This window comes from Lichenostomus cassidix, chromosome 2 (assembly GCF_008360975.1).
Source record: "Lichenostomus cassidix isolate B80296 chromosome 2, HeHo_3.0, whole genome shotgun sequence".
NCBI lineage: Eukaryota > Metazoa > Chordata > Aves > Passeriformes > Meliphagidae > Lichenostomus > Lichenostomus cassidix.
In genome coordinates, this window is record NC_139482.1 from 106225067 (window position 1) to 106246876 (window position 21810).

Here is a 21810-nt window from a genome sequence, read left to right on the forward strand (position 1 = left end):
GAACTTTATCAAACCTTGCCAGAGAATACTTTTTAAGAGGGGTGTGTGTGTTGGTGTTGTTTTCTTTGTTTTCCAGGTAAAGGGACTTTCAGATTGAGTGATTTCACTTACCTGTCTTAATGCTGTGGACCTCTATTTTGGATTGGTCCTAAATCCCTGGAGCTACCATTAGGGCTTTCATCACTCTGTGAAATAAAAATGCTTTCTCTTGATAATCTAAGCTTGATAATAACTTGGACTGTTTCACTACCAAAGTAGTGCAAAAGCTTTTCCCATATGAGATTCATTCAGTATTTTAACTTAAATGTTATTTAAAAAAAACATTAAGCTGAAGCACATGGGCTGTTATAGCTAGTCTGAGTGATGTATGCCCTAAATATGCCAGATTTGAGCTTTAATTTTGAGCATATAGTCCACAGCTGCTTCATGAGAATCCAGCTAATGGTGTTACCAGCTAGAGCTCTGCCATGGTGCTTCAGAAACAGTGGCATCTTCCCCACTGTGTACATAAGTATGGTAGGACTGATCCAAAGGACAAGGTCTGGATTGGTTCTAGTATATAAACAAGGAGTTTGATTACTACTTATATCCTGTGTTTTAGGGGTACTCACTAAATAAAAGTGAAGATCAGGTCTGTGCTAATAAGCTTGTGCTTTAAGCTTCAGTTTGCAAGATAGGCATCTTGGTTAGAAAATGGGCTTGTTTATAGTCCAGTGAGTCAACATTCAACTTCATTCCACTCTTGGTTCTACCTGGCGAATTAGTTTTAGAACAAATTTCAGTCTGCAGGAGTGGTGGTGCAGGGTTAGGGGTTGTGGGAACTTTTAATCTGGGTTTACCTCAGTCCTAGGTTTCCAAGCTTGCTCAGAATTTCAGTTTCATATAAAGGATTTGCATGCCTAGCAACAGGCATTAGCCAAATTAATGTTTCACAGGCACCTTGCAGAAGTGTGAGAGCTTTTAGGAGCTCCCTGTCCACACCCACACTAAACATCTGTTGTATATAGGGATATGTGAATGTGGCTGCTTGTTGATGGTTGAGACGTTTTCTTTGTGTCTGTTCCGAACAAAGCATAAAATATTGGTCTTCTCTTTTGTAGAGATGAAGATGACATAAATGATGTGACTTCTATGGCTGGGGTTAATCTCAGTGAGGAGAACGCCTGCATTTTGGCAGCAAACTCTGAGCTCATTGGTACAGTGATCCACTCTTGTGCAGATGAACCTTTTCTCTCTTTGGAAGCTCTTCAGAGTAAGATCTTGAACATAGGTGAGAACAAAGTACACGTAGCAGATATGTATGGATGTAGTGTTTCCTTGCCTCTTTCATCAGTCACCCCTCCAATCTTTGAAGAAGGACCTGGATCTATTAAGATCTACAGTCTCAATGTGTTTCTACCAAAAAATATTGAGTTTTTACTTGCCCCTCCAGGAAGCAACTGTCTTTTAAGGTTTTCTTTACATGGAAACGGTCTGAAGCACAACCAGAAAAAATAAACTGATGCCACTTTAACATATGAGAAGTGAGCAACTTTGTTACTCTTAAACCTAATACAACACCTAATAACCATAAAGATGCTAGTGTCAAAATACTTAAACGGGCTTTTCTATCTCGGCAGCTTCTCACTTGATGTATTACACTGACTTCCCTAACAGTTTTTGCATTCCTCAGCCTGTTCAAGTATATGCACTCTGCTGACTAACATTAGGAGGAAATTTCAAACTTCCAATACACACAGAGCAGACCTTTGTTTATGAGTCCCTCCATGGAAAAAGCTTTTGTTAATTTTTTACAGAAGAGGTGCCGAAGCTGTTTGTCTGTATAGTGAATAATACTGTGGAATGTATGTTGAATGCCTGTGTTACAAGAAGTTTCTACTGTGGGTATCATTTCAGCTATTAGCTTCTGAGCAAAAGAATAACTGTTGCTTAGCAATGTTGTATTATGTCAGAGCAGGGAGCATGCATTTGTGTAGCACCACGCTGGCTGGTCCCGCTGCTGTTGACAGCAGACTCGAATGTTGTTCAGCTCCTTGCTCGTGCCCTCTGCCCGGTACTTGCTGTACTGGAACACTGAGTTTTACAGCTGAGCATCCAGGAAAGCCTGAATGTGCAGTCACAATTCTGTCACAGTGGCTTAACTAGGTGTTCACAAAGTCTTTCTGTTTCCACACACAGCTGGTTCTTAGTCCAGACTAAGCAGCTAGCCTGTGACAAGCAAGTGCTACCTGCAACCTTGGTGTTCCTGCCCTGGTCAGCCAGATGTGTCATCTTGAACTGTATGGGGTATTGCAAGTGCTGTGTTACTACTGGCAAAGGGAAAATACACATCAGAACTGGTGCCTAGAAGATTTTCTCAAAATTCGGTAGAGGATTAATCAGCCATTCGTGGGAAGTGGATACAAGCAAAAATAAAGAGCTCTGCAAAAACAGAGAGAGTATTTCTAGAATAATTTGCTGCTTGTGGGTGTAAAGACAATTCGTTGAAAGATGGAAAATAGAAGCCTGGCTGTTTCATAGCTGGAACGGTATTTGTTCCAAATTAATAATAATGATAATAATAATAGTAATAATTCATGTCATAAATGAAAAGTGCTTGTTTGCAAGGAAAGGAATACTGCCAGGGAGTAGAGCAATTCAGAAAGTGAACGTGTCTGCTTTTGAACTGAGCCATCTTTGGATTAAGTGTGTGTGTGTGTGGAGGGAGATATAGAGATTTGGGGGGATTTTATTTTGTCCTTAAGTTGATGTTTTAGTAATCTGATAGTCTAGTGAGAAGCTGCTGAGGAAGTATTGAAAGGTGCTTGAGCAAAATGAGCTTTGCACTCAGTTAAGTTACAGGCCAATACTTACTGGTCAAACAGGAGGAATGCTTTGATTCTATGTAGGAAAACATTTTAGGTTTCCTCTGTCTTGTGAGATTGTCATTCATTTTCAGTTACAGTAGCAAAGGCAAATTAAATAGGTGATTAGTTTTTTTACAGTGTGCTGTTTATCCATTCTTAACACTTCACTTGGCAGTAAACACTGAAATGGGTTTTGAAGGCGTGCTGTATATTGCATCATAAAGCATTACAGCTGCTGTAAATGCAGTGTAGGGCAAGGAAAAGTGCTTCTGACAGGTACGACGTATGAGGCATGTGAAGCTGCTGCCTGCCGTGCCTACCAGGGAAAAGTCGCTGCCGCCCAGGTGTCTTGATGGAGCGGCGTTGAGTGATCGATGGTGTCAACCACGGCAACGCTTCTCCGTCAGCAGCCTGCAGCCGCGGCACGATGACAGAGGTGATGCCCAGCTCTGGGTGCAGGGCCAGCACAGCTTTGCCTGGAGCTGTCACCAGCCTCGGTCGCAGCTGCTGGAACGAGAGGAATCAGCAGCAGCCCAGGAGAAAAGGCTGAAGGTGCTGGCAGGATGACCCCGGCTGGACCGGGATCTGCGCTGTCCGAGCAGCTGCCGTGGCCTGGGTGGGTCTGTCTGCCCCGTGCCGGTCAGTCGAGGCATTTCAGAGGGTCTTGTGTGCCTGGAGAGTGCTGCAGAACCCATTCCTGCTCGTCAAATAAATGTCATGAGTTGTTAACAAGCACGGTGTCAAGCAGGGCAAAATGTAATTCTGTATTTTTTTAATTACTGGAATTAACAGAATACGGCACTAATTTCTACAGCTACCACTTCTCCCCCTCCCTGAACATGAAGCTTGATTTGTGTTCTTATTAACTTTGTCCTATAAATGACCTTGCAAGGAGAGTGGGTCTGGAGGCTAAGTGAAACAATGTCTATATTTTCTGAAGCTCCAGGCTAAGTTTTATTAATGTAATGTCTAAGATCTTTGAAGTTGTGACTTTACCAGGAAAATCATAATCTCCAAACCTTTATTCATAATGGGTATGACTTCCAGGGGGAACAGAATACCTGCTGTGCTAATTATTTCAATTATCAGCTACTACTAAAACACGTAATGGATTTTCTCTGCTTCCACAGGTAAAAGGCATGACATTATGGAACTTAACTCTGATGTTGTGAACTTGATCTCCCACGCTACACAGGAGAGATTACGAGGGCTCCTAGAAAAACTAACTGTAATTGCTCAGCACAGAGTATCAACCCACAAGGTAAAGGAAATCATTAGCAAGTTTTGCACCAAGTTTTCCTGCTTTGCAGCCTTGAAGGTAAACCTCTTCCAAGTGTGGGCACATCACAGGCAACATTTGCATTTTCAGTATCTACCAAAGGCTGGCTTTAGCTGTTTCTAGCCCAGCATATAACGGTTCCATTTGACTTGTTGGACAGGTGCTCTTCAAACCCAGCATAAGACTAAATGCATGTTTCTTTTCTTCCATGGCAGTGGTCTGTGTACCATACAAAGCCTCTTACATGGAAAATGTGAAGCTGACTTTGAATGCTCTTGATGGTGGGTTGATTTAGGGGCTTATGTTTTCCTTTTGCATTTACTGTTGGTGGAACTGCAGTATTGGCTCACTAAAAAGCCTTGGGAAACTGAATTGATTATTTTACTTTTAGAAAATGCTTCATGTGGAAGCAGAGGCCCTTTTGATCTTGAGATCTTTTTTTTTGCCCCTGTGATACCTCATATTCCCTCTCTTCCCTCTTGTATTAGCTCCATTCAATATAAAGTATGTTGTGTCCCAGTGAGCTGGTATCCCTTAAGATGCTTGGATGGTGCAAATGGGAAGTGATAATTTACTGGCCAAACCAGCTCTTTTTTTTTTTTTTTTTTCATTCAGTAACAAGATACTAATTCTTACTTCTTTCAATGTGAAACTGTTTTAGAAAAAAAAAAGTTAGAAGCAAATGTATCTGTCAACTCTTAAGTTCCTGTTTGTTCAGGTTTGAGTTTTGTAACAAGAACTTTATACTTAATGAAATTTAACAAGAGCAACCAATTGATGGAATAGGAGCTATTTTTGTATGGAACACTTTTTATAGGCTTTTCAGCACTGGAGCAGCAATAGTAATGAGGAGCAACTGTTTGGAAACTTCTAAATATTTATGGTGTTGTTTGGAGCAGTTGGAGTATTCTGTTCTTGGCCAGAAGATGATTTAATATAAAAGAAAATGCAGAAAAGGTACAGTGTTTTTTATGGAAAGGCTTTAGAAATCTGCACATGTTTTGTGTTGTTTCTTTAAAGTGGGAGGTACAATTGAGCTTGTGAGCGAAAGTGAGGAGGAAGCTGAAGTCCTGAGTAACCAGTAGGACTTGGTGTCTTGCAGGCACTGAGAACAGAAGGAAGTGTTTTTGGACAGTAGGCTGGATAGGGCTGGTTTCTTTCTCGTTGAACTAAAGCAATAGAAAAACAGATAGGTTTTTGTCTGATTGAATTGCCAGAAGCAATGATAAGATTATAAGATTGCAATAAGCTTGCTGTCTTTTCCTCTTCTCTCAAAAGCAAAGCAAACAAAAAAAGCAAAAGTAACGGGCACAGTAATCTTAGAGGCACAGATACCCTCTTTTGTTGGGAAGATGGTATTACGCGACAGAGGAGTGTCCTACAGGATTACCTTTGTGACTAATATTATTGTGAGAGATGCTGACAGGCTTTTAGAAATCTTAAGTTCAAGAAGAGTACACTGCAGGGTGTTGGGAGTCCCATTATGTATTAATATAGGTATTTATACAGCCTTGCATTCTGTTTGCCCTGGTGCTTACCCCCTGTTCTCTTTTCCCTCCTGGCCATTGACTGGTACCCCTGCACCATGTGGGCTCCATGTATGTCAGATAATTTTCCAGAGCTTACCCAGGAGGGCTGTGTAGTTGCTCCATAAGGCTTTGTATTGGTCTGTCTTCATTACAAAAAGGCAGACAGTAATAGGGATAGGTGTGGTGAAACCAAGGCAACTGTTGTTAGGGCAGGAGTTGATGTAAAAAGGCCAGTAATTCATGGGATCATACTCAGGAAACTCTTCTTCCCAGTTTGCTCAGCTTATGCTTAGCAGCTTTCATCTGATAGACAGCCCTGCGGAGACAGTGAATTGGTAGGGTAAAAGCTTCATACCATATAATCATGTAGACTTGTGGAACTTTTGTCCTTTTTTTGCTAAATTTAAGGGAAAAAAGTATGTAATTGGAAGTCACTAACTTATTTGGGATAAAACTACCATGGTGGTCTCTTTATGTGAAGTAGGAATAGCCTTTCAGGTGGTTGTGAGCTGCTCTCTGTGATGCAGCTCTTGTTGCAGTGCTCATATAGAGCCTTTGGAAGACCATAAAGGGAAATGTTTTTGATGTGGATTCATCTCAGCATGATCCAGCCACTGTGCTCCTGTGGTTGGAGCCCATGAGCTCACGTTTCAAGAGACATGGTACAGTGCTGGGCTATAAATGATGCTCCATGAAAACATTTTCTCCTCATGCAATAGCACTGAAATGCCACAACACTAAACTGCATTATCTGTAGGGCAGTAGGATGTGGGTGATAATGCTTCATCACAACAGCACTGGCTACAAGTTGTGAACAGGGGGACAATGTAGTGTTTTCTGTCTCAGCAATTCCTTTTAAATGTTAAGTTTATTGAGTGGGACAAAATATAACTGCAGGTGTTCCTCTTTTAAAAATTCCTGACATAAGCTATCTTAAAACAGGTGATGAGCTGAAATCCTATTATGGGTACACCTATTTCTTGTTCCATATAAGCTCATGGTAGTGCACTGGCAAAGTTCTGGTTGAGAGACTTATATTGCTGATTGCTATAGGGTCATGGATTTGTCTTAAAATGTGTAACTATCTGGGTATTCCAAAGTGAAACACTTCTAAACTTTGGAAAAAATAATCTTCTGATACTACAGCTTTCTTCTTTGTCCTTTTAAAAGGATTGTGGCATAGTGGTGGATTATTATAAACTGCTGCTTCAAAACAAGTTGTACTTATGTACTGAGAGCAACTCAAGAATAGCATATGCTTTGTGGGGAGTGGTAAAAAAAGCTTGAGCAGTGACAGAAGAGGGGAGGAAAAAGGTTTGTTGGACTTCTTTGCAGAGAGCACAGATGCTGCTTGGGAAAGTCTGTGGTTGCAGCATATGGTGTGTTTTGAGCCACAGTTGGTAATACGTGACAATGAGGTAGCTCACTGAAAAGGACCAAACATAATACCAGAAAAGGGATTGATTTCATGCTCTGACTCAGTTGTGAAAATTCAGATTGGGAGACAACAGTGCCCCACGAGAAAACTTTTACTTCCTTTCCATCTTTTTATAGTGCATGACTGGGCATGGGAAGAAGAGTCCTTGAAAACTAAAAATTGAGCAGCTGGAGTCACTGATAGTCCATACACTTAACATACAACCTTGCCTGACATACAGCTGTAAAATAACCTGTGCTTATGCCAGAATAGTTGCATATCAGAGTTGTGTCATTACAATGTAAGACTGGGGTAAGGTAGAATGAAGAGTTGCTGAAAGTACACAGTGTGTTTGGCTGATTAAAGCCCCAGGATAAATTTCTAAGGAAAAAAAACCAAGTTCACAAAGTAACAGAGAAAGAAGACAACTGTAGGATGTGCACTAAAAAGTGGTACAGACAGGTGGCACAGACGTGCCTCATCTAGAATGGGCTCCTTGTTTTGTGTTGCCTAAATACCCTCTGGCAAATGCATGGCTCAAGAATCCTGTCTTTGGAAGAGCAGAATAGCAACACCAAGCTTTTCATTGCCAGTTCACCATGTTTTGGATCTTTCATTTCTCTGCCCTTCTGATCTAAAGTAAATGCCAATTTAGGCTTTCCAGTGTGGGCAAAATTAGAGCGTAAAATAAACTACTGATTGCTGTTCTTTAGACCAAAAGGACCTCAGTCCTGTTTCAATGCCTGTGTGTCCAGTGGTTGTTGGAACAATACTAGTCATTAGTATTCACTGGCCCAGCTTTGTACAGGTGGCTGGACTGGATGACTTCCCCAGGTTACCTTTCAACATAAACTATGCTATAACTTGAAAGCATTCACTGAGGCAAAAGTATGTATTCTTAAAGCTATAATAAACCATGTGTAATATGTTTCACTTTCTTCACCCCCAAGATTCATTATAATTGGTTCTAAACCACCCCTCTGATACATAGAACTTCTCTTTGGAATTACCAGGTGATGCATGTTTCAACTTCTGCATTAAATGGCTGAAACTAGAACACAAAACACTAGAAATTTTAAATGTCAAATTCTAAGTTTTTTCTCTCTTCAAAGGGGAAAAGATACTATGTTCTGCTGCTTTAAAATTTTTTTTCCATAACATGTTTACTGGATAGGAAGTTGCTTGTTTAAAACAAAATTTTAGTCTTTAGACTAAGGTTAGGAAAGAGTACTGTTATTATAGTCATTATAGACTGGATGTTGTTAATGTCACTTGTTCAGTAACCTCTTACTGGTCACAGACACCTGGAAACATGCTTCAGTGGAAAGGAGATGTGTAAATGACTACCTACCACCTGGAGTCTTTCTAAAACAGCCTAGACTTTTCAGCTTTGAAAAGCAGTGTTGTTTTCAGATCGTTCCCATTAGGTTTATTAACACTAGTGGTGTATATAAAAGCCTGGTTGTCTATAACAAACTTCTTTTTTCCAGGGGAGTGATAAGTACATCTTATGTAGTGACACCAGAGCACAGCTGAGATTTCTTGAAAAGCTTGATCACCTAGAAAAGCGGAGAAAAGATGAAGAGGAACGGGAAATGTTGCTTCGAGCAGCCAAGGTAAGATTCTAGCTTTCCAAGGAAGTAGTCATGTCCCCATGACTGGTGAACATCTTCAGGTTCCTCCTATTTCTGCTTTAAATACAGCAACCAGTAACCCTGTCACTGGAAATTCTTAATGTTTAGGATGATTGAGGCTATACAGAAAAGGATTGAACCTAATTACAGTAAAAAAAAAAGTCCACATGAGTTCTTTGAAATATGTGGTGAGATGAACTTCTCTTCTGAAATTACTCCTACTGGTGAAGATGAAGTAAAAAGCTATAAATGTACTTCCTGGATCTCTTTTTGCCTCTGAAACTGAAGCCTGGTGAGATCTCTCACCCTTCCAGGTGTATCTGTTCACTGAAGTCAAGTTCAGAGGGCTTGGAGCTGGTACCACAGCATCCATGAGCCCCTGATGGAGCTGTTGCTAGTACAGTGTAAGTTTCTTCTCTCTTCCCTCCCCTCAAGAAAAGGAGGAAAAAACCCCACAGCTGTAGATATTGCTTCATCAGCTGTGACTTGACCAACTTCTGTTTATTCTTTTCTCTTGGTTTTCTTTCAAGCTGAATTCTGGAGCCGCTTGGGTGGAAGCCTAATCTAGAATTGAAGGAACTCTGTTGTGCTTACATGAATACAACTCCCTTTCTTTCCTATACTTCCTGTCCTTTTTAAGTGTCTGCTGCTGACATGAACAACATCATGCCTAGACTGGACCTGACTGACAGTGTTAGCATCATTTTCAGCTTAATCTTGCTTCAGGCTAGAGCAGAGGCAGCCGGCCCAGATGAGGAGGGGTGCACACGTATGTGTGTGGAGGGGGATGGAAGCCAGTCTGGATTGAGGCATTCACCCCTGGAGCTAAATCTTTCAATCACCAGAGAAAACTGTCATTTATTAAATATTTAACGGATAGGATGGTGTTTGGATGCCAGTAATTTCTATTCATTATTTTTCCTCTTCCTTTGGTAGAGCCGTTCCAATAAAGAAGATCCAGAGCAACTGCGGTTAAAGCAGAAAGCAAAAGAGGTAGGACTTTCCAGTTACCATGCTTGCCTTTGTGTGTTGAGAGAAGGTTGGCAGCCCTGTCCTGGCAATTAGGTCAGGGTTTATTTTGCTGCTGCATACCATTTGCAGAGGCCTTGGGGAAGGACAGGAACTGCCACAGGCAAGGGCAGTGCTTCAAATGAGGTCAATGAATTATGAGCTCTCTTTTTTTAACATTTTATTTTTGCAGTTTCAGTCCTGTCTAGAAACAGTCCTTTGTAAACTGCAGCAGTACACTTGGTAGGAATATAATGTGGGATTAGAAAAAAAAAAAAGAAACTTTGAGATTTAGCATCTGGGACTGTACAATAGGCTACATTTTTCCAGGGTAATTGTTCGTTTTGTAAATCTGATACTGCTTATAATTCTTTGGCTGGGAGGCGGTACTGGGATTTAGTTTTAAATGGAAAACGCCTCTGGCTTTTAATTTTCTGGGCCCAGCAGTTTTCTGTTCTGGAATGGAGCCCTTGTTTCACACAGTTCATGTTTAGCTGCAGGGGTTTTAGTTTATAGCTTAGACTGGTTAAGCTTTTACTCCCAGAGGCCTCTGCATAGCAACTGTAGAAATCAACAAATAAGTTCATTTATGTCTGCAGCCTCCTCTCAGTAGCTGACTTTTTACATTTCCCAATATCCATTTCCTGACTTTTCTAGCCTGAGAGAAAAAAGCTCCACTAATTGGAGCTTATTTTAATTGAGCCTTAATATTGGATCTCACTGGAGTTGCCCCCAGAGCTACTGGGAACAGAATGAAATGAAAGTACCTAAGGTTGAAGATGTGTGTGCGTGTGTATGTGTGTGTGAAATTTTTCACTTGACCTACAGATTCTTTTCCCTGCTGAATAAATCATCAAGCCTGTTCACATTTCTGATTAAGGATCTGACAGCAGACGATAATAAAGACAATTGAGGTGTGAGACGTGTGATACAGAGCTGAAGAAATTGGTTTCTATAGTTACTTGACTGATTTCATGCAATTTTTAAGGATCTTTGTGCTAAATGAGAGTGATTTTCTGAGCAACCTTTTTCCTTAACTGTGCCTCTTGAACTATGAAATTTGTTGTTGCTTAACATTGCTGCACTTGGCTCCTAGGTGCCAGCAGCAGCAGCAGGTTATTTATGAATGCTTTAAAGGCCCTTATTGTTTGGATTAATGTAGGGGCCCAGGCAAAACAAATGGAAATCCAGTAAAATAGTATTCGAATCAATGCTCTGGATTTGCACCATAGTAGAGGAAATTTGTAAAATAAGAGAGGAGGAATTTGCTTTACTATCTATCTTTTAATTCTTTGTTTCTGCTTACAACTCTTTCTTCATTCCTACAATCTGTGAGTACAAAGTTGCCCTAAAGCCCTTCCCAGTTTGCCTCTAGTGCCACCAGGATCAACAATCAGTGGGTGATGCTAATCTGTCTTGTTTTGTAGGTGACTTTACCTCTGCATCATCTGATTGTTTCTAAATATACTCTCTTTCAATAGAGACTGCAAAGTAATTCATTTATGCAGCTTTTTTTCTCTTGTTTTCTGAGCAATAGTGTGTAAGATCATGAAAAATATTCCATGGTTTAGATATTTAGAACACAAAGGTTAATTATGTGTTTGAGGTCTCTTTTTAGATTCACTGATACTGTTCAGGAGATCTCTTTTGAAAAGTGGCATAGTGGTGTATAAAAAAGGAGCCAACAGAGCAGAGAAGGCAGCTAAGTTTAGTGCTTGGTGTTCTAGTACGTCTTGAGTTCCCCTTCTTCAGTGCATTTTACCTTGTGCCAGACTAACACAACCTGCATCACACTTTGTCCTGGATGTTTCTCCATGCTGGGGTGCTCCCGGAGTGAGTCTCCAAGTGCTCCACCAGAAGAAGAGGAGGCAGATGTATCTCTGGGGGCAGCACAGATCTTTTTGTTGGTATTCACTTGCCCTCTGACCTGCTGCTTTGTTCTCTAGAGAATGAGACAGCCAGAAGCTTCTCCAAGCTTCACATAGATAATGGGGACACCCACCTTCTGTGCAAGTGGTGCTTTTTCATCTGAGACCATCTCAAGATTGAGTGGAAATGAAAGCAAATGCAGCTGGAAAAATTTAGCACTTTGACAGTTTGGGGCACACATATGCATTGAAAAAATGCAAGCATGAATAGGACTGGAATAGGAGCAAAATAAAAATCAACAAATACTCCAAGACTAAAACTGGTAACACAGGAGCATGGTGTACACTGGGATGAAGGGTTGAAATGGCTTACCCTTGTCTGTCTTGTCATGTTGTGGTTCAAGTCTGCTCCTAAGGAATCAATCTTGGAAACTTTGATACCTCTGTCAGCTGGAATCAGATCCTTTCCAGGTCACTCCGGTCAAGTATCTGCTGGAAAGCCTGATCTGATTGTCTGCTTGTAGTTCTTTAAGAATGAATATGGACCTGCCTTCCTCAAAGCTGTCTTTTATATGTTGATGGTGACCCCCTGGGAGAAGGGAGAGGGTGTTGGGTAATGGCACTGTAGAATGTTCTAAAGCAAAGTTTCCCAAAATGCAGGGTGTACATCCTGACAATGAATACTTATAAATCCTGGATGTGCTGTCATCCAGTAGCTGGAAGCAACATCTTAACATTGCTAGAAGTACATCCAGAGACTGTGCAGTGTATTCTTTTCTCCAAAAGGCTATACATAATTGCTGTGACCTTTTCATCCCTTTTTGCATGACCTATTGCCTCAAACTTCCCCTATGCTAAGTCATTTACTTTCCTATATTCTTAGCCTATGTAGCTTGCCATGAATTAAGTCTGTATTTATTTCCCTCTTTCACCTGTTTCAGCAGATTTTAATACCTATGGAAAGTGCACATTCCTTCTGAGACAGCTGCAAGGCTTGCCCCAAGCTGCTGCTTTGTGCACTCAAGAATTTTGTCCTTGCTCTCCTCATGGACCAGCTCTTTCTGCAGTGGCGTTCCTGCAGTCTGGGTAAATTACCCCTGTTTTTCATTCTGCCTTATCTGCCTCTTCAGACTGAGAGGATACAGTCCTCTCATTGTCCCTGATACTTGCACTATTAAACCATAACTTTTTTAGGTGGTTTCTGCTATTTCCTGTTCCACTTTCTACAGTGCTTCCAGTTACAAAGAAAATGTGCAGTCGATGTGATTTTTGTTGCTGTATTTATAGTTTATCTGTAGCTTCATCCCCTTTTCTGAAATGAGCTTTTTTAAATTGAGTAGGTGTAGGATACTGTCATATGTGCAAGCCAGCCATATGAACAGTGCATCCCAGAAGGCTTGTAAAAATGTCGATATTAAACAGGGTGTACTATAATTCTAAATATAAACCCTGATCCCTTAGAATCATTTAGGTTGGAAAAGACCTCTAAGATCATCGAGTCCAACTGTTTAACCAGCACTGCCAAGTCTTGGACCATCACTAAACCATGTCCCTAAGTGCCACATCTAAACATTTTTAAAATATCTCCAAGGATAGTGACTCAATTGCTTCCTAGGGCAGCCTGTTCAAATGCTTGACAACACTTTTGGTGAAGGAATTTTTCATAATTTTTTCGTACTTCTGTCCTTCCTCTTCAGGAAAAGAGTATGTTTTTGTAGTGTGGCTTCAGGAAGCTTAAGGCTGAGCCTGGGCAAATCTTTTGGGACGTATCTGGGTGAGGTTGCTGCTTGGGGTTGAGCAGGTGAACAGGTATTTTACTGAGAGCATCTTTGCTTATTTCCATAGTAGCCACCTTTATCCCTGCTCTTACCTTGCATCACCTGGCAGAGTCTGTCAGTGAATAAAGGGGAGCAGCTGCATCTTGAGCTAGGGAAAGGGTGTGTGGAGCAAGCACCTGATGGACAGCAGACCTGCCTGCCCCATTCCCTGCTCTGTCAGCAGCTCTGTTCACTTGCAACTGCACAGATCTTCCCACTCCCTTCTTCCTGCCTGCTTGACACACTCGTTTTTGTTTTGGTTTTTTTTTACACAGATACAAGATGGCAGTAGATGAGATGCTAAGAAAATTCAGTAACTTTAGTATCAACTGACTGGGAGGAAAATAGCAAACCACTAGGGTTTTCATAGAGACAAAACAAACTCCATGGAAAACATTAAACCAAGAGTCAGCATGATTCCAGTGCATTCTGGGTCTTACATAGTAATTACTGAATTTTAGTTGTTCTGTAGTATCTTTGCAACACTTATAATTTTTTTTCCTGTTTCATATAACCTTCTAACTTCCTTATTTCCTCTCACATTCTCAGGTAACAAGTTACTGTAACCTGATTCTTTGCTGCTTGCCCTACCACCTCCAACTCACATTTTCAAGCTGTTTGTTTTCCTTTTCCTCCTGTGCTGCTCCTCTATCTAGTCTTCTGGACTCAATGGTTCAAATTTTAAGACCACTTTTGTGGCAGGGTGAAAGTTAAGCATAACCTCTCAAAAAAGCAAGCAGAAGATGCTGCAAGCAAAATAAGACCTCATTGTGATAAATTGTCTTTTTTTATGAGCCTTCAGTGACATCCTAAGAGCTTCTGCTTAATTAACTGATTTATATTATCTTTGTTGTTCTGTAATGTTTTTTACCTGCTTCTGCATGTTTTGAAAACCAAAAAAAACAGACCATGATTGTCAGAGAGACATAAATTTTGTTAGGTGAAGTGTAGCCTTAAAAATTACAAAGGGCTCATCAGAGATTTGGTCTGTTACAAGTCTTGCAGAAAGTCAGGAATGGAAATTCCACAAAGTTAGATTATTGGACAAGCTAATAAGTGAACCAAATGCCTCTTTGTGAAACGCATATTGGTGTTTTGAAGGAATGTAAGAAAAGAGTAGCTGAGATGGTGCATCGAATACATCTGGCTGAAAGATGATAACAACTATCTTTAACGAAAAACAATCCCCCACAAAACTCCATTAAGCATGTTCTTGGATTTTCAAATAGCCTTTTCTCAGTTTGTCTGAGACAGAGAATGGGCATATAGTTGTAAGTACGGCCTTGGATTAGAAGCTTGCTAATACAGGAAATTTTAGGTCTGAAACTAGAAAAGGAAGATGATAAAGAAGATCCAGAGAGTTCTCTGCCAAGTGTTGGGTGGACTGCATGATGAGATGGAGAAACCTGCCTACTGGTGGTCATTGAAGAGTCTTCTCCTAAGTGATAGCATCTGAAACCAAACCTGTGGAATATGTTGCATTGGAGTGGGGTACTGTAGCCTATTTCTTGTCCTTACAGCAAAATTACCCTAGGCAGCATCTGAAAGCACATAGAGAGCTTGATGCTGGATGCCAGACACTCAAGAAATTCCCTGTCCTCCAAGTAGAGTGAGTAGTTGGGTCTGCACAGAAATGAACCAATAATGGTTAAGCAAACCAAAAAACTGGTAACAGCAATATACTTTCCAACTCGTAGGAAATTCTTAGCAAGAGTGGGCAAAATAAGGAGTCAGGAAGTCACTGTGCCCTGGGTTTTTTCCTTGTTTTTCCTTGGAGTTAATTTTATATTAGGAAATGTCAAATACCAATGGAAGGATTTTTCCCCCTCCTTCTATGGGTAGATTACTTTGTAGCTATCCTGGAAAAATGTTCTCCAAGACATTTTATTGCACCCTTCTAGACAGACAAAGCACCTGGTCTTGGGGGACACAGCCAAGGTAGGGCCTGTTCTGCCACTGAAGCAGGTATGTGGAATATTAACGTGAAAGACATCTGCAGTATTACATATAGCCCTGTTATAAGCCAGGACTGCATTTCAAACCAGTGCATGCTATTCTGCCTTTCTGCTGTTAAATCTAAATTACAACAGAGGGAAAAGTCAGTGGAAACTAATTGTATGGCTAATTAAAACAGTTTGAAAGGAAGCAATTGTAAGAAGAGAAATTGCATTAAAGGCAAGAGGAGAGGATGGTAAATGTTTAAATATGCAGCCTCCAAGTGTCAGTTTTCCTCAGAGAATGTCCCCCATATGAGAAGTCTGCTATTCAGCCGCATTCAACCTGTAGGGCAGAAAATTTTGTATAGGAAAGGTAGAGGCTGGAGGCAGTAATGCTCATTGAGCTTTATGACAACCACTGTGAGAGGCTTGGGATTGAAAGCAGATTTTTAAGGTTTATTTTTCATTTTCTTCTCAAGTTCCTCAAAATGCTTAAAGGGAATGTGAAAAAAAATTGCAGTTCTTTCTTCCAAAGACAATGAAGGGAGAAGTGACTGAGAGCAGTCACTTAGTCAAAGCTCTAAATGAAGAACACAATGAAACCCAGTGAAACCTTACTTGAAAAAGCTGGTCAGAAAAAGGAAATGGATACAAAAAAAAGTCGTTTCAGTGGGATAAGTGGCCCTGCTAAAAAGGTACCTCAGTATTTAGTTCTTAAAAAAAAACACAGTAAAGGGCAATAGAAGGCTCATGTAGGTCTTGAGGTTTTTTCACAGATGCAAGCTAGAAAAAGGTAGACATTGAAGTTTGGTCATAGTTTCTTTGAATTTTACTATTTGTTAATTTATTGTTTAGTTTCTTTATTGTGAAAGCTGATAGAATTGGGAGCTTCTTTCGTATGCCTATATTCCTTTCTTTTTTTTCCCCCGCAAGTCTTATACAAATTCTTGTTCATCTACTTTAGTGCTTTTATTACTCCTGATGTACTTATTGCTGGATAGCACACATAACCCTTAGGCATACATTAAGTTGTCTTCAGCCTTCCCTGGTTTCCTTTCCTGCCAGTTCTTCTTTTAGTTTAAATATTTATTTAATCTGTCCTGTACTCATCTGCCTATAATGTCATATGTAGAGACATCCCCACTCTTTATTTAATATTAAATCCAGTATCTTGCACATACACTTTTAAGTCTTTCTCTTTATTATAACCAAGTCCAGAATAGTGGTGGTTAGCCACATCTGCCTTACCAGCATTTCTTCTGAGCTCATTTACATCCATGGGGCTGTATTTATTTGTTATTGCATTGCCAAGACAATGTTTTGGCTCTTTTTTCCCCCTAAGCATAAGTTCCTAGCATTCAAATGAAGAGAGATTTCTTTTCTCTGCTCCTCAGATTTGTTTCCCTGTACTTTGTACATTGAAGCACCTGCAGAAGCAGACATTGGTATGAATTTCTCATGCCAGCACGATGCTGGCATGTCATCTGCTGGACAAGGGCTGCCTGTCCAGCTTTCCTTTAGTCTCAGTCCTATTACTGAGGCTACTTTATGGCCCTTTACTGTGTTACAGGGCTCTGTGAGCCCTGGCTGAGACAGATGATCTCATCTCTACCTGTACAAAAACTTTCCCTGGTGAAGCTGTTTTTTGAGGATCTAGAGAGGAAGTGTTTCATGTACTTTGTCATCTGTGAAAGCTTATGCCAAATACCTGAATCCTGTGCTGGGTGCTTTGTGACCAGACACGAAGGCTTTAATTTACTCCTTTTCCAAGATGAACTTGTATTCAGCTAGATAACACTCTTTTCCCCTCCACCTTTGATAATATAGCCACCCTCTGCTGTACACATCATAGATTAGCTGCTGTGAATTAGTTGGCTTTATTTGTAGTAGGGTGTACTTTTCATCAGTTGTGTTTAAGGGATTTTTTCAGGTTTAGGGAAAACCTCGAGATTTGCATAACTTGCATTATTGGGGCACTGATAAGGCAGCCAACCACATTATCACATACATCGTAACCAAAAGAGTTTAAAACCAATCTGCACTATTGCTTTAAGTAAAAGTTTCAGCATCTCATATCCAAAGTACTTCTTTTCTTCTTATACAACTTGAAATTTATTTTTTTAATATTAAAGTGCTTCAAAAATGTCGTTGGTGTAATAGTAAAAATAGATTTTGCGTATTTTCTGAAATGTGGGGTGTGAGACATAAGTGAGAGAACTTCCATGAGCAGGAAAAGAAATATTTTTCTCAGAGGATTGAGTGAAGAACAGAGAGGTCAATTTTAAAACCTTTCATTTTGTGTGATTACAGCCATGCTGCAAATGCCATTTCACTATAAGGAAGGACTTTAAAACATACCTTATTTCCTGATTTCTGCTGCAGGTCAGATTAACTAAAATGGTTATTGTGTCACCCTAGAGATTCCTGCTTGCTGCAAGACCAGACTTTAAACCCTATTTTTATTATTAAAAAGGCCAGCAGCAACAAAGACTATTTTACAAGTTCTGAGACGTTTTCATAGCAATTTGATCTTTATACACAGGTTTTAGAACTCTTTGTACTGCAATTCTTAGCATATGTGAAAATCGGAAAGGGGGGAAAAGAAGCATGAACATTGATTTGCCACTTGCCTGGAACCTGTCCCCTCTTAGTGCCCCTTCTTGGGGAATGAATTTTGAATAGAGCATGTGTTGGGTTCTTGTGCTGTGGTGGAACAGCAGCACTTTCAGCAGATGAAATAGGTCAGGTTGAGGGGCAGCCTGCCAGTTTGGGGCTCCAGTGCATGGTGCTCCTCTGGAATTGCCATCACACACTGTGTCTTCAACGAAAAAAATTAATCTGTTGTCAAGATGGGTATGAGGGTATGATTTTACCTGGGTGTGACAGTTTCTTTTTGCATCCTATTGTACTCAAAGACACCAGTGTTAATAAAACTGACCTCTATAAGGGAAACTTTGCAGCTTCGCAATGTTATATTTTAATAAAGTGTATATACTACTTTTACTGTCCCTTCTTGCAGTCATCTTTCTTCCCTAAGTGTGACAAAACTAACTGTTAAAGAAAGATTTGACTCCACGTAGTCACCTCTTGCTCTTTCCTAATCTTGTTTAGGAAAATCTGGCAGTAGTTAGCCAGCCAGTATCCTCAGGTATCCCTTGACATTATCTGCTGCTCTTCTCTTTATCCTGTGCTTTTAACTGCTCACACAATGTTTAGACACTTAATCTGTAATTTTTAATGGAACAAAACTTGATGAGAAGATTTTGCTGGCTTCAGCAGGGTAATTTGGATGCCTGCCCATATCACTTAATGGGGATCTGTTGAGTCCATTATAGAGATTGAGTGTTTAAATTCATTTGTCTTAATTATGTTTTCAGAAAAATCCCTGAGATGTGTAGAATGCAACAAGACCATGATTTTTATTTTTTTTTCTTTTGCTCCAAAACCCTGATGAGAGTATGTATGATTTGAAAAGTACTTTGACTAGTTAGGAGATGGAAACTGTGTTGGAGAGAGCAGATGTTGGTAATGACATGTGATTCCAGCATTGTCTTGGGAGCTGCCTGGTCAAAGATGCATCAGTTCTGCTTCTGGAAAGCACATCTTTTTCATACAGTCCCCCAAGTGTCATCCTCTTCGTTACCTCTGCCAGCACTGCCCTCCAGCAGCAGTGCTCCCTTCTGCAGCATGTCTATGCCAGCAGCAAGCTTTGTCTGCTTGAATTACTTGGAGTAAATGGTGATGGTGCCAAGGCACTGCCCAGTCCTCAACCAGGGCAGCATCCTAGTGCTCCACCATGAGAGCCTCAACCCATCCAGTCCTCTCCACCACATGCTGATGCCAACCCAAAGCCCTCTTGGTATTTAATTCATAGCTCTGCCTCTTGTCCTCACACTTTACCAGGGCTTCCCATCAACAGCGGCTGTAAAAAGAAGAGAGAGGCTTATTTCAATGCTGCTTCAAGCCAGAGGTTTTCAGCAGCCACGTGTTTTTGACAAGTCTAACTGCAGTAAAGCTGGTTGGTGTGTGTTTTGTAGGGTGGAGAGAGAAGAAGGATATGTTTTCTAGTGATTCCCAGGGATGGAAGCACAAGGTTAGACTAATAAAGGCTTTTCTTTTGTTTTGCTTTGTCTTAAGTTTAATGGTTTTAAAAGTCCCTTTGCTTTAAATGTAACAGTTCTTAAATTGAAGCAAATCTTCTTTCCACTTCTGATTTTCTTTTTCACTGGAGCCTTTAGGAATTTAATCTTTCCCTGGAGGGGTGCTGTGTGCATGGCATGTTGAAATGCCTCTTCTCAAGGCAAGAAGACTGTGGTGTGCGTGTGACCATCATGATGACTGAACTGCAAGGAGTGCTTTACTTCTGCAGGGATGCTCCATCACTGCCTGTAAGCAGGGGTGGCTCCAGGTGTTGGAGGCCTGGCAGCTGAGGCTGGAAGTCAGTACCTGCCTCTGCCAAAATATCTCAGCATTTTATTGCTGAGATTTAATGCTTATTCTAAGCATTTTATTACTCCTGCTTAAGTAGTTTCTAAGCCTCAATCTTTCACAGTTTGTGAAGTTTCAAATTATTTTTTGGATTTAGTTTCACTTTTCCCCCATCTCTGGCTGCAAAGTTTTTGTGAATATAAAGATACATATTCAAGCCTGAGATTAATGGAAAGTTTATCTTAAGCATTTTATGCAAGTAGGGTGGCTGGAGTTAACCTCAGACAACTGCAAAGTTTGAAATTTTATAGTCTCTGAAGTATTCTTGAAAGTAATACTGTATACTTGAAAAAGAAAACCCAAGTTGAGTGAACTGAGTGAATTCTGATAAATAAGGTTATAAGTGTTTACACTGCACACAAAGGCAAGAATAGTGTGTGTGGTAAGTGAATGATGGTATCTAGCACTGAAGAAGTACCACTGTGTTTCTGTAATAAAAGCCTACATAGGGTGTTCAAAGCTGACTTGCAAATAGTATTGTTTTCAAAACTGAAACATTTGTCTCATCCTAAAAAAAAGAAAAACAAAAACCAGCAAATCCTCCAAAACTTCACCTCTCAACATATTTGTTAATGTCTTGGTTTTCCTTATTTCTGCCTTGAGCATGTGAATAGTTTGAGTCTTCCAGGGAACACTGTCCTTTTAGGATTCGTCCCCTGAAATACTGTTTTTATTTAAATAGGCTGGTTGTTGCAGTACTTGATGGGAAGCTGCCACTATCACTAAAGTCTATCTATATGAAGTAAAATAAGGCTTGTAACAACACCCACCCAGAAACCACCCAGCCAAAAGCTCTCTTCCCCAAAACACTTGCCCCAAACACCAAAGTATTTCTTTGTTGTGGGTTCATCTTTATTTAAGTGGTAGCGAGTGGGGGACTTTTACCACGTAAGTGCTGCAAGCTGAGTTGTTACAGCTGCTCTTCTCTCCAAGTGGGATTCTCTGAGAGCTGAAAAGCAAGCAAAATCATAGAGTGTTGCAAGCTTGGTAAGCAAGATATCTCTATTGACTGAATGAGGAACTCCAAGTAATTAATTTGGTTTATGATGGTGGAGGGGAGGAGATTTGGATGCTTTAGTACCTATGATGTGATTGTACTTTAATTTTTTAAAGATGTGTACAGACATCCATGCAGAGAATCCCCATCTGAACAATTTTCTAAATCCTGGGAATGGGGAAAGCTTGGGCAAAGGAGCTATACTAATTGCAGGTCCAATCATCCAAGGGCTGACATCAAACCAGAGGTTTATGTTTGGAAAATCTTCCTTCTCCACCCATGCTCCAAGCTGGACAGCTGGTGGATCTGGAAACAAAGTGGTTGTATTAGCAAGGTGGCTGATCCAAGATAGTCTATCACCACACTGGATTGAGCTCCAGAGCATCTATAATTGGCTTCTATAATAATTGAATAGAATTAATCTCAAAATACAGGAATAAATCTTCTTTGTAATTTTAATCCTCTTTACTGTGGGTTTCTATCCCATCCCAAGTTTACCTAATCCAGGTGAAGGTTGTTTCTAATGGTTTCTTAGTGTTCAGTGGCTTTGGAGGTGATGCAGTGTATCTCTACTTTGCTTTAGATGTGTCCTATGCATTCAAATATGTACCGGGAAAAGAAAGACTAGCAGTCAACTGGCAGCATCCTGTTAAACTGGGTAGTAAATGTTTCACAATGGCAATATTGAGTGCTGGGTTCAGGTGATACAGCATGAGGAAACTGAGAATCTTGCTTGTGCCATCAGGAATTGAGAATTTGAATTAGGAATATATCCATAGAATCTGGAAACTTCAATTTTTAATACTAATCCAGCTTCATAAACCAGTTCAGATCAAGATTTTCTGTTAATCAGAAACAACAAAGCTTATAAGGCATGGAACCAGCTGCAAGGCTGCATTGATAGCACAAGGTAGTCTCCATAAAAGGTGTTACTTACACAGTGTTGTCCATAGGGCTCCAAGCATGACTGATCACTGGAATTTGTGAAAA

At 40.4% G+C, this 21810-nt stretch overlaps 1 protein-coding gene across 2 annotated transcripts in view; it reads left to right on the forward strand.

The window, feature by feature from the left end:
* Positions 1–21810, forward strand: part of TAF4B (TATA-box binding protein associated factor 4b) — a 94655-nt gene that overhangs the window by 36157 nt on the left and 36688 nt on the right. For both annotated transcript variants that reach the window (XM_085052719.1, XM_085052718.1), the window contains exons 10-13: positions 1101–1270; positions 3977–4107; positions 8562–8687; positions 9642–9698. In XM_085052719.1, coding sequence (XP_084908845.1) covers positions 1101–1270; positions 3977–4107; positions 8562–8687; positions 9642–9698 — 484 coding nt within the window. The remainder of the gene's footprint in view (positions 1–1100; positions 1271–3976; positions 4108–8561; positions 8688–9641; positions 9699–21810) is intronic.